Source organism: Microcaecilia unicolor, chromosome 1 (assembly GCF_901765095.1).
Source record: "Microcaecilia unicolor chromosome 1, aMicUni1.1, whole genome shotgun sequence".
In the NCBI taxonomy this organism is placed as follows: domain Eukaryota; kingdom Metazoa; phylum Chordata; class Amphibia; order Gymnophiona; family Siphonopidae; genus Microcaecilia; species Microcaecilia unicolor.
The window spans coordinates 71,072,041-71,085,937 of NC_044031.1; the positions used below are offsets into that span (position 1 = coordinate 71,072,041).

Below are 13,897 nucleotides of genomic sequence, written 5' to 3' on the forward strand. Positions count from 1 at the left end.
CTGATGTACAGATAAAAGCAATCTTATTTTGGACCCTTAAAAATTGTTCTAACAATCACAAAAATGGCTTTTAAAGGTTGCTCTACTTGTCATAGGGAGCCAGTGAAGAGTTTGTTAAACTTGAGAAACCATGCCATTTTTCCCCAAGTCCTATCAATGAACATGCCATTGTATTTTGCACCAAGTGAAGTTGCTCTATCAATAGGTCAGTAGAAAGAGTATTACTACTACTAATCATTTCTATAGTGCTATTAGATGTATGCAGCGCTGTACACTTGAACATGAAGAGACAGTCCCTGCTTGACAGAGCTTACAATCTAATTAGGACAAACAGGACAAATAAGAGATAAGAGAATTACTAAGGTGGGGATGATAAAATAAAGGTACTGAACAAGTGAGTAAGGGTTAGGAGTTAAAAGCAGCATCAAAAAGGTGGGCTTTTAGCCTAGATTTGAAGACAGCCAGAAATGGAGCTTGACGTACTGGCTCAGGAAGTTTATTCCAGGCATATTTATTTATTGCATTTGTATCCCACATTTTCCCATCTATTTGCAGGCTCAATGTGGCTTACAGAGTTTGGTTATGACATAATCATTCCATGATATCAGATACAATTAGTAAAGTATGGTGCAGCAAGATAAAAGGAACGGAGTCTGGAGTTAGCAGTGGAGGAGAAGGGTGCAGATAAGACAGATTTACCCAGTGAACGGAGTTCCTGGGGAGGAGTGTAGGGACAGATGAGAGTGGGAAGATACTGAGCAGCTACAGAGTGAATGCACTTATAAGTCATTAAGAGGAGTTTGAACTGTATGCGGAAACAGATAGGGAGCCAGTGAAGTGACTTGAGGAGAGGGCTAATATGAGCATGACGACAGTGGTGGAATATGTCATTTGGCAGAATTTTTAACAGTGGACCATGCATGTGCTAATCAATGGATAGATTACTGATGTCAAATCCTTATTACCTAAATAAGGTAATACATTTTTGATATTACGTGGTTGAAAAAGGATACCTTAGCAATTGCAGAAATGTGTGGCTGCACTGATAACTGTGAATTAATGATTATCCCTAATATCATTTAGGGCTATAACTAGACCTAACTAGGTTAAGAGCCCTTTGTGTGATATAAGTGCAAAAAATAGCACTTATGTGCATTAGTACCTCAGGTGCTATTCCATAAAGATGGGAAACCCCCCTTACTCAAACATTCTGCTAAGAGAGAAACAAAATGCTAATCAACCACTATGAACTCTATTTAATCTGAAGCACTTCAATATGATCCGGTCCAATTACATATACATAAGATTAAGGCATTATACAAAGAGTAGAGTCCTCAGTAAACAGGGCAACTCCAGGCACAAATCACTGCTAAGCTTAACATCCCCAAACTCTAACTCTTAGTAATCCTGCCTCACTGTGTGCAAAAATATCTCAACAAAAATGTGATAATCAAATAGCCCAAACAAATGTCCACAATAACAAAACCACTTGTGTCAAAGATTCATAAATTCAAATTTATCTGCAAAATAGCAGAGCAGCTCAATACATCCAGGCTTGATGAGGTGCCCTGTTTCATAACTTCCTCAGGAGCCAAAGTTGAATATGTCTGTCAATCTGTCAGAAAACTGTACTGGGTTTGATCTCCATCCTTCGAAGACTCCTCCTTGAAGGTTCCCTGCAACAAATGTAACTTGCGAGATGAAGTAATAGGACACTGCCAAATTGGTGTTTGCTGTGTATAAAAAAAAGGCAAGCCAATGTCTGACCTTCTGCCATAAACTACAATCATGTATGCATAAAACTCACAGTCCACAGAATAGAGTTACATTCAATGCTATCATTAAGTCCCCACTCTGTGGTAACTCCTAAATGAAAAATCCACCATTGTTCATGCTCTAACAGATGTTGAACTCTGTCGCCGCCCAAGGTCGATGATAAAACCCTATCAATTACCATCTATTTAGTTTCATCAAATTGATGTTATTGTTGTAAAAATGTAGTATCATAGGAGCAATAATCGTACCCGTGTTGTTTCTACTTTTTTTTTTTTGTTACATTTGTACCCCGCGCTTTCCCACTCATGGCAGGCTCAATGCAGCTTACATGGGGCAATGGAGGGTTAAGTGACTTGCCCAGAGTCACAAGGAGCTGCCTGTGCCTGAAGTGGGAATCAAACTCAGTTCCCCAGGACCAAAGTCCACCACCCTAACCACTAGGCCACTCCTCCACTCTGTGTTCTGTTCAGGACAAATATATTCCACGTATTAGAAAAAAGGGAAAAAAGACTAAACGTCAGCCGGCGTGGCTAAACAGTAAGATAAAGGAAATCATTAGAGCCAAAAAACAATCCTTCAGAAAGTGGAGAAGAGAACCAACTGAAAGTAACAGGATAGATCATAAGGAATGCCAAGCCAAATGCAAAGCGGAGATAAGGAGGGCAAAAAAGGACTTTGAGAAGAAATTAGCGTTGGAAGCAAAAATACATAGTAAAAATTTTTTTTAGATACATTAAAAGCAGGAAACCGGCCAAAGAGTCGGTTGGGCCGCTGGACGAAAATGGTGTTAAAGGGGCGATCAAGGAGGACAAAGCCGTAGCGGAGAAATTAAATGAATTCTTTGCTTCGGTCTTCACCGAGGAGGATTTGGGGGGGACACCGGTGCCGGAAAGAATATTTGAAGCGGGGGAGTCGGAGAAACTAAACAAATTCTCTGTAACCTTGGAGGATGTAATGGGTCAGTTCAGCAAGCTGAAGAGTAGTAAATCACCGGGACCTGATGGTATTCATCCCAGAGTATTAATAGAACTAAAAAATGAACTTGCGGAGCTACTGTTAGAAATATGCAATCTGTCCCTAAAATCGAGTGTAGTACCGGAAGACTGGAGGGTAGCCAATGTTACTCCGATTTTTAAGAAGGGTTCCAGAGGAGATCCGGGAAATTATAGACCGGTGAGTCTGACGTCGGTGCCGGGCAAGATGGTGGAGGCTATTATTAAGAATAAAATTTCAGAGCATATACAAAAACATGGACTGATGAGACAAAGTCAACACGGATTTAGTGAAGGGAAGTCTTGCCTCACCAATCTAATGCATTTTTTTGAGGGGGTAAGCAAACATGTGGACAATGGGGAGCCGGTTGATATTGTATATCTGGATTTTCAGAAGGCGTTTGACAAAGTGCCGCACGAAAGACTCCTGAAGAAATTGCAGAGTCATGGAATCGGAGGTAGGGTATTATTATGGATTAAGAACTGGTTGAAAGATAGGAAGCAGAGAGTAGGATTGCGTGGCCAGTATTCTCAGTGGAGGAGGGTAGTTAGTGGGGTCCCGCAGGGGTCTGTGCTGGGTCCGTTGCTTTTTAATGTATTTATAAATGACCTAGAGATGGGAATAACTAGTGAGGTAATTAAATTCGCCGATGACACAAAATTATTCAGGGTCGTCAAGTCGCAGGAGGAATGTGAACGATTACAGGAGGACCTTGCGAGACTGGGAGAATGGGCGTGCAAGTGGCAGATGAAGTTCAATGTTGACAAGTGCAAAGTGATGCATGTGGGTAAGAGGAACCCGAATTATAGCTACGTCTTGCAAGGTTCCGCGTTAGGAGTTACGGATCAAGAAAGGGATCTGGGTGTCGTCGTCGATGATACGCTGAAACCTTCTGCTCAGTGTGCTGCTGCGGCTAGGAAAGCGAATAGAATGTTGGGTGTTATTAGGAAGGGTATGGAGTCCAGGTGTGCGGATGTTATAATGCCGTTGTATCGCTCCATGGTGCGACCGCACCTGGAGTATTGTGTTCAGTACTGGTCTCCGTATCTCAAAAAAGATATAGTAGAATTGGAAAAGGTACAGCGAAGGGCGACCAAAATGATAGTGGGGATGGGACGACTTTCCTATGAAGAGAGGCTGAGAAGGCTAGGGCTTTTCAGCTTGGAGAAGAGACGGCTGAGGGGAGATATGATAGAAGTGTATAAATAATGAGTGGAATGGATCGGGTGGATGTGAAGCGACTGTTCACGCTATCCAAAAATACTAGGACTAGAGGGCATGAGTTGAAGCTACAGTGTGGTAAATTTAAAACGAATCGGAGAAAATTTTTCTTCACCCAACGTGTAATTAGACTCTGGAATTCGTTGCCGGAGAACGTGGTACGGGCGGTTAGCTTGACGGAGTTTAAAAAGAGGTTAGATAGATTCCTAAAGGACAAGTCCATAGACCGCTATTAAATGGACTTGGAAAAATTCCGCATTTTTAGGTATAACTTGTCTGGAATGTTTTTTACGTTTGGGGAGCGTGCCAGGTGCCCTTGACCTGGATTGGCCACTGTCGGTGACAGGATGCTGGGCTAGATGGACCTTTGGTCTTTCCCAGTATGGCACTACTTATGTACTTATGTACTTACGTACATACTTTCACTTTCCTTTTGGTACGCCCAGCATAGAACTACTGACAGGGGCACATGATCAAATATACCACGAATTCTGAATCACACACGGTCTGAACCTGAGATGATAAATTTTATTGGTAAATGGATGAATCCAACTATTGCATTCCCATGCTGTATCACAAAAGGAACAACTGCCACATGCCTTATGGCAACCCATATTGCTGTACTCATCCTAGAGTACTGATAGAACTGAAAAATGAGCTTGCAGAGCTACTGCTAGTGATATGCCATTTATCTTTAAAATCGAGCGTGGTACCGGAAGATTGGAGGGTGGCCAATGTAACGCCCATTTTTAAAAAAGATTCCAGGGGAGATCCGGGAAATTATAAACCGGTGAGTCTGACGTCGGTGCCGGGGAAAATAGTAGAGGCTATTATTAAAAACAAAATTACAGAGCACATCAAGGACATGGATTACTGAGACCGAGTCAGCACGGTTTTTGTGTGGGGAAATTTTGCCTGACCAATTTACTTCAATTCTTTGAAGGAGTAAACAAACATGTGGACAAAGGGGAGCCGGTTGATATTGTGTATCTGGATTTTCAAAAGGCATTTGACAAGGTACCTCATGAAAGGCTACAGAGGAATTTGGAGGGTCATGGGATAGGAGGAAATGTCCTATTGTGGATTAAAAACTGGTTGAAGGATAGGAAACAGACAGTGGGGTTAAATGGGCAGTATTCACAATGGAGAAGGGTAGTTAGTGGGGTTCCCCAGGGGTCTGTGCTAGGACCGCTGCTTTTTAATATATATATATAAATGATTTAGAGATGGGAGTAACTAGCGAGGTATTTAAATTTGCTGATGACACAAAGTTATTCAAAGTCGTTAACTTGCGACAGGATTGTGAAAAATTACAGAAGGACCTTACGAGACTGGCAGACTGGGCGGCTAGATGGCAGACGACGTTTAATGTGAGCAAGTGCAAGGTGATGCATGTGGGAAAAAAGAACCTGAATAATAGCTATGTCATGCAAGGTTCCACGTTAGGAGTTATGGACCAAGAAAGGGATCTGGGTGTCGTCGTCGATAATACGCTGAAACCTTCTGCTCAGTGTGCTGCTGCGGCTCGGAAAGCGAATAGAATGTTGGGTATTATTAGGAAAGGTATGGAAAACAGGTGTGAGGATGTTATAATGCCGTTATATCGCTCCATGGTGCGACCGCACCTTGAGTATTGTGTTCAATTCTGGTCGCCGCATCTCAAGAAAGATATAGTGGAATTGGAAAAAGTGCAGCGAAGGGACCCCCCTACCGCCGTTAACCCTCCCTCCCCCGCCTACTGCCGTCACCTACCCCCGAGGTCCGCTTCCTCCTGCCGGCTTTTTGAAATATTGCTTCAGCTGGCGGGAAACCCCAACCCCCCGCCAGCCCAGCCGCGGTCTTCTTTAACTTCTTCATCCTTGTCGTGCTGTGAAAGCTGCATGCATCCTTAGTTCCAGTTGGACGGAGTCTGACGTCGCATATGAGTGAATTCAAATGCTCTGTTTGCCTTCATAAACTGTTAAAAACTTTGTCATACCAAAATAAATTTAACAACAAAAACACTGAAAATGATGGCAGAAAAACACCAGAACCAAGACAAATTAGAGGACTAGTCTCCATAAATATGGCAACCAACCAAGATGAGTGATGATGATCCATGAGGGGGACATAATATTCAAAAGTTCTCACTGGTATGAAGGACTTTATTGAAGTTTCACAAATGTACTTTATGAACAGAGCTGGATTGGTCTAGGTTATATAACGATGCACTGTATAGATTTTGGCACACACACAGTTCTAGACCCCTGACGCAGGCAGCTCTTGCTGAAATGCAGCTGTGTCAGATCTGCATGACTGGCCTTGTGTTATGATTCTGTTTAACTCTGCTAGTCAGACAGGGGAATGCCTGGAATCGTTCCTGATTGGCCCATGTGGGCTGAGCTGATGTTAGTCTGATCTACTTAAGCTTACCCTTCTCTACAACCCTTGCTTTGGCATTGCCCTTTGTTTTTTTGCTGAAGCCTTACCTTGCACTGTTTGAACTTTTGCTGTGTGTTGTGGAGTTTGTTTTCTCCTTCCTTGCTGTAGCCCTCTGTTGCTCTGTCTCAGTGTGCTTGCTGCTTCCAGCCTGTGTCTGATTACCACTCTTCCCTCACCCGTGATTTCCTCTGTTACCCTTTGTGCAGTGTTTGTATTTTGTCCTGCTTCTTGTCTTTGTAGCAGACTCGGGATCTTTGTTTCTTTCCGTGGGGGTTGTTTGTTTGTTCTTCCCTGTGTTTACGTTAACCCTTGTCTGCAGTGTTCCTGCCTCTGGCAGCTGAGTGTTTGGAGCAGTCTTTCCCTTGTGACTGTTTTAATTCTTTTTTTGCTGTCACTACCCTCGCTATTACTGTGTACTGCTCTTTCTGAGCAGGGTGTGTCTCAAGACTGGCTCTCTATTTTTTGCTGGCTTTTCCCTTAATTGTCTGCTGGGGGTCTCTGCTCTCTGTATCCATATTTCTCAGTCCCTCATTTCCTTTGTGAGCTGTGGGGTACAGCCTGACGTGTTTCCTATAGTTACCTCAGTTCATTTTTCCCTTGTGTCCTTAGCGAGCACTTAGTGTGTTGGTGCTCTAGTCCCCGTGGGGACCCCTCGTTTTTTCTCTTTCTCCCTTCCCTGGGTTTGAGTCGGTTCCGGTTAGGCCGTGAGGCCCATATGACTGTATTCTGAGCAAGTGGGTTCCCGATAGGCCCGCCTGAATGCCCTATCTTCCCCTTTCTGGTAGTGCAAGTTGGTCGCGTGTGTGTGCAGGGCTTGGTAGTTGGGGTGGCGTATAGTACCTGTTCAGTCCATCCTAGGCCTTGGCCTAAAAGCTATACTAGGCCTCGGCCTAGGCTCAAGGGCTCACGACCAGCCTGACACCTTGATTCATCTTTCTGACAAAGGTGAATACTTCAATAAAGTTTTTACACTATTGCAATCTCTCAAATATTCTGTTCCCCTTCTGGGTCATTACTGCTTATCTTCATTTGGCAGAAAAATACAGTATAGCCCAGTGATGGCGAACCTTTCAGAGACCGAGTGCCCAAACGGCAACCCAAAATCTAATTATTTCTCGCAAAGTGCCGGTACTCTTTATGGGCGGGGTCACCACATATGACTCCACCCTTATGATAGCCACACCCCTTACACCAGCCATGGCGCATATAAACAGACATCATTGAAAATATTATACTAGTATAGGAGAAAAAAATAACATGATTTTTTATTTTACTACAAATCATTTCTGTAAGCTGTTACAGCTCCAGTATACCCAGTGCAAAATAAGACAGCAGATGTAAATTCTCAAATTGGACATATCCCAAACACTAAAATGAAAATAAAATGATTTTTTCTACCTTTGTTGTCTGGTGATTTTGTTTTTCTATCCATATTGGTCCTAGTCTCTGATTCTGCTGCTCTCTATCTGTTCTCTTAACTCCATTTCCAGGGCTTCCTTTCCATTTATTTCTTTACATTCCTCCTTTCTTCTTCATTTCTTGCCCTCCATCCATGTCCAGCAACCCTCCTCTCCCCCTGCCCTCCCCTCTAGCCACTCATGTGCAGCCACCCTCCTCTCCCCCCTGCCCTCCCTCCTGCCCTCCCAGCACCAGGCAGGCCTCCCTCCCAGCGGCAGGCATCCCTCCCTCCCACCAAGCACCAGGCCTCCCTCCCACCCAGCATTAGGCCTCCCTCCCTCATAAAAAATGCCACTCCCAAGAGGTTGCCATATCTTACAAAGTTATTTGGTGTACTTTAGACAGTTAAAAAAGTAATGTTAACTATGAGCTTACCTGTCTTAATTTTTCCTCAGCTTCTGGCATATTTATAGTGCTTTGTACATCGGTCACCACTGTATCTGGAGAAGAACCAGGAACTTGTGACACAGTGGTGAATGGCTGCCCTTGTGTACTTAATGGAGAGTTAGCAGATGAATTGTAGTTCCCATCAGACTCAGATTTCTGCTGATCAATAGCTTCATGGGTTAGCTGGTTAGACACAAAATTATCTCTGGACTGTGGTTGTGGAGTAATAGGTGTCTGATCATAGGGATCATTTTTAGGCACTGCTGAGCCAAGGCTAAATGTCTCTGATGTAGCAGGTCCTGTTGGCCTTAAAGTTTGAGAACATGGGTCTGATGGTCTTACAAAAGCACTCTGAGACAATTCCCTGTTTTGTGGTGGCTGTTGGAAAGGATCTTGATTTGGCAATAGACTTGGTCTTGTCACTGGTCTGCTGAAACTCTCTGGAATTGCTGGTCTTGGAGTTCCTGGGGGTTGAAAGTAAGGATCAGTAATAACAGGCCGTGGTGTTGCTGGGGGCTGAGAATAGGGATCACTAATAACAGATCTTGGTGTTCCTATGGCCTGAGAATAAGGATCACCAATGATTCTTGTTGTCCCTGTGGGCTGAGAATAGGGATCAGAAATGACAGGCTTTGGAGTTCCTGGTGGTTGAGAATATGTATCAATAGGCCTTGGTGTCCCTGGTGGTTGTGTATATGGATCAGAATGTCTCTGATTTAAAGCAGACTGCACAAACAGGTCTCCCATAGCAGGTCTAGGAGTAGACAGTGGTTGACTATAAGGGTCAGCTGGCTTTGGTGGTGGTCTTGCTAGGGGTGGTGGCTGGATGTATGAATCAATTACTGTAGGCCTTGGAGTAGAGGCAGGCTGAGCATAATGATCAGAAACTGGATGAGGTGTTCCAGGAGGTTGAGTGTACGGATCCTGAGACGTTGATCTTGACACAGGACCAGACTGAGAGAAAGGGTCACTTTGCTGCCTTATTATCCTTTGAGGATGTGCAAAAGAATCATTCACTGCAGGACGGGGAGTTAAAGGTGGCTGGTTGTAAGATTCACTGGACTGATTATGTGAAAAGTTATCCAATGGTCTTGATGTTAAAATGGTTCTTTCATAGGACTCCACAGATAAGCGTCTGGGTGTTGATGGCATGGAAGAATAAGGATCTTGTGGGGATTGAGGAGGACGCATTGGAGTTTTAAATGGTCCAGGGACACTATCAACATTTGATGTAGGAGTCAAAGAAGGCCTTACATATGGATCAGTAGGTCCCATCCTTATTTGTACTACTGATTGTCTTGAAAACATCTCAGTCCTAGGTGATGGTTTCATGAATGGGTCATTACCGCCAGTCACTATGGGACCTTTTCCTGACTGTTCAATGTTTATTGGTGACTTGGAAATTCCAAGAGGTTTAGGGAATTGATCTATTGTCACTATGGGCCTAGGGGTATCTGGTGATTTTCCATAAGGGTCATTAACTGGCGATGAACAACATGAATCTCTGACAGGTGATGGCCTCCTTCCACTTGTTTCACTAGCTGGAAGGGGTCTGGATACAGCTGCTGAAGTACATGTATCCACTGATGAAGCAGAATTTCTTCTGATAAAGTTTTGACCCACAGAAGACGGTCTGGGTGTTCCCACCATTTTAGCATATGGATCCAGTGGAGATGATGGTCTGGAGTTATTAGAACCTGGAGAAAACATCTGAGGAGAATGTGGCTGAGAGGTCTGGGTTATGGAAAGTTGATCATGCACGGGTGTTCTGGCTGGTGTGGGTGCTGGAGCTTGTGGTTTTACAAACACATCATCTGAGGATGTTGAAGGAGGAGGAGGAACAGTTACTTGTTGCTTTGAAAATAAGTCTTTGTTAAATACCTGCTGTGCAGGAGACATACTTCCATTTCCTTGTTGAGGTGTTAAAGGACTCTGTATTCCACTGTTTGGTGTGTCACTACCAGAGTGGTTTGCAAGTTGCTGGGAACTAAACTGCTGCTGTTGCTGCTGCTGTTGTTCATTCTTTACCTGCTCAAGTTTTTGCGTAGCTTCAATTTTTGCTTGTTGCTTGCTTTTCTGTCTCATTTGCTGTTTAAAGAGAGAAAGACAACATTAAATATATGGACCTGTTCTAAAGGTAGACTTTCAATTTCAGGGTTTAGGAGAGATTCAAGCTGAAAACCTAATTACCTTTGGTCACTTTGACTGACCATGTCTAAAATGTATGGTGTCACATGGAGATAATTTTTCAAAGTATTTTACCTGAGTAACTAAGCAGATATAATATGAAACATCCCAACTCAGATGTTTCAAGTTATATGTGGATATTCAGTAGCACCACTGCTGAATATAACCTTTTTGAAGATTAAAGAAGGGCTTCACAAACCTGTCCTAGGGACATCACAGCCAGTCAGGTTTTCATAGTATCCCCATGAATGTATATGAGATAAATAAGTACATGTTGGGTTTCTATAAGTACACAAGCGAGGCCATACTGGGACAGACCAAAGGTCCACCAAACCCAGTAACCTGTTTTCAATAGTGGCCAATCCAAGTCAGAAGTACCTGGCAAGATCCTAAAAAAGTAAAATAGATTTTAAGCTGCTTATTCTAAAAATAAGTAGTGTATTTTCCCAAGTCTATCTTAATGATGGCCTATGGACTTTTCTTTCAGGAAATTATCCAAACCTTTTTAAAACCCTGCTAAGCTAACTACATTTGCCACATTCTCTGGCAATGAATTCCAGAGTTTAATTACATGTTGAGTGAAGAAATATTTTCTCTGGGTTGTTTTAAATTTACTATTATAGTACTTAGCTTTGTTGCTTGCCCCCTAGTCCTAGTATTTCTGGAAAGAGTAATCAAGATATTCAAGTCTACCCGTTCTACTCCTCTCAGTATTTTATAGACCTCTATCATATCTCCCCTTAGCTGAAGAGCCCTAGCAACTTTAGCTTTTCCTCAAGGGGAACTCACTCCATCCCCTTTATTATTTTCTCTATACCTTTTCTAATTCCGCTATATCTTTTTTGAGCTACGGTGACCAGAATTGCACACAGTATTCAAGGTGCAATCACACCATGGAGCAATACAAAGGCATTATAACATTCTCATTTTTGTTTTCCATTTCTTTCCTAATAATTTCTAACATTCTATTTACTTTCTGAGCCGCTGCTGCACACTGAGCAGAGGGTTTCAACGTAGCATCAACAATGACACCTAGGATCCTTTTCCTGGGCGGTGACTCTTAATGCGCAACCTTGCATCATGTAGCTATAATTTGGGTTCCTCTTTCCCACATGCATCAGAGTAATTTTGTTCTTTATAATACTCTCTAGCATTTTGCCCAGCACCAATGTCAGGCTCACTGGTCTATAATTTCCAAGATCACCTCTGGAACACTTTTTAAAAATTGGCATTACAGTGGACACACTCCAATCTTCTGGTACCATGTTCGATTTTAAAGATAAATTACATATTAATAACAATAGCTCTGCACGTTCATTTATCAATTCTATCAGTGCTCTGGGATGGATACCATATGGTCCAGGTGATTTGTATTCTTCCATTTATTTTGCATATTTATTTGACGTATATTCACCGAGAATATCATACACTGAGGACTGGAGCTGTTTCAACCAACTTTATATACATACAAATACTTCAGAAAATTAGTGTCAAATAATCCTCTCAATTGCTCTTAGTGGTATGTTCTCTTTGTGTAGAATAACTATTCTTGCTGTACATCGCCTTCAGTGAATTCCTTCAAAAATGCGGTAAATAAATCCTAATAAATAATATAGAATTTTTGATGTTATATTTTGCAGAAGAAAAGACTCAGACTCTGCAGTCCACATGGTCAGTGCCTGGGCTGTCACTCTGTCATCGACATAAAAACCTTCAAATTTTCACTTTATTATAATTCATTTTCTCTTGCAATTGAAACTTTCTTCAAAATTATTCAGTCAGTGAGTTAGCAGAAACAATTTTTACTTATCTTGGAAGTATTCAAAGATTGCTCTACTAGAAGCTTTTGAACACTTCCAATATAAGTAAGAATTATTTTCACTAATTGAATAATTTTAAACAAAGTTTGGATTGCAAGAGAAAGTAAATTATATTGAAGTGAAAAACTGGACGCTTAACAGGTGATCCTATACTCGGTCAGAGAGATCAGAGCAAGCTGGGCCACAGTTTGACTGGCAATGGTATTAATGTTAGACTGAACTCTCCTGTATTAGCTTCAAGATACTTGTTTGAGTGCTTTCACACTTTCATTTCTAGAAATGACAGCGACCAAGAATACTGCTTAATTTTTATGATAGAAGGCTGTGTGCATTTAACTATTATGTTTTTCTTCTGCTATGTGACCTAACTATCCCAATTGTTTTTACTGTGTCATTAAGGAATTGGGAATATTTAACTTGCAGACTGACTTTGCTCAAAGGTGGACAGGAATATACTTGATGTTTTAAGTTTTTTCTTTTTGTACCCATATGGTTCTTAAGGAGGAAAGAGAGCTCTCAGTAATTTTTGGAAGACTGTTAATTAACCAAGGGCAATGGGGAAGGGAGAGGGCAAAGTTTCTGTGTTATTGGAATGAGAAGGAGGAAGGGGAAGGGAATTATAACCAAGGCTGCAACTAAAGTTCAGTAGTATGCATACAGTATGTGGTTAGTATGGAGTACATGGTTTGGTGGGAGTATGAGTGGCTGTGTCACAGGGATTTTTGGTCAGAGGCTTTTGAGGGGGAAGCAACAATTGTTACAGGGGATGTGTTGGTTAAATTTTTTCCTGGGGGAGCCCAGATGGGGGCCTCTCCGGGAATATTCATTTCCATACTTTACTGGATAATTGTATTCTTACTTTGGTTAGGGGACCATGGTTAAGGTTACCTTAGTTATTTTGAATGTAGATGGCTTTAATTCCCCGATAAAAGAAAACCTAAAGTTCTAAACATGCTTCGCAAAATGGGGACAGACATAGCATTTTTAAAGGAAACACATCTGACAGCTCAAGAACATGAAAAACGTAAATGATCCTGGGTGGCCGAAGTGTATTTTTCAGCCTTTAATGGCTGCAAAAGAGAGCTGCCATCCTGATCCCACAAACAATTACATTTCCAAGCACATAAAACAATGAGGGATAAAGATGGCAGACATATGATAGTGCTGGGGGAACTATGGGGACAGAAGCTATTACTATGCTCAATGCATGCGCTAAATGCTTACAATCACAGATTTTTTTTCAACCCTGGTATCTCAGCTGGCAAATTACCCCGAGTATCAATTAATGATTGGAGGGGATTTTAACATCACTGCGAACTTTTTGCTGGACCGTAAACATCAAAAAGAAGGGGGTAGGGACCATACCTTTAAAGGTGTGAATTTTATCATGCAGCAATTGGCTGCAGTGGACATGTGGCACACATCATCCACACATACAAGTCGGAGAAACTTACTGACTTCACGGTAAACCTGGAGGACGTAATGGGGCAGTTCAGCAAACTGAAGAGTAGCAAATCTCCTGGACCGGATGGTATTCATCCTAGAGTACTGATAGAACTGAAAAATGAGCTTGCAGAGCTACAGTTAGTGATATGTAATTTATCCTTAAAATCGAGCGTGGTACCGGAAGATTG

The 13,897-nt window shown here is 42.2% G+C and overlaps 1 protein-coding gene across 4 annotated transcripts in view; it reads right to left on the reverse strand.

Moving 5' to 3' along the window:
* KMT2C (lysine methyltransferase 2C) overlaps nt 1–13,897 on the reverse strand; it is a 917,733-nt gene that overhangs the window by 221,536 nt on the left and 682,300 nt on the right. For all 4 annotated transcript variants that reach the window (XM_030198371.1, XM_030198346.1, XM_030198363.1 and 1 more), the window contains one exon: nt 8,245–10,344. In XM_030198371.1, coding sequence (XP_030054231.1) covers nt 8,245–10,344 — 2,100 coding nt within the window. The remainder of the gene's footprint in view (nt 1–8,244; nt 10,345–13,897) is intronic.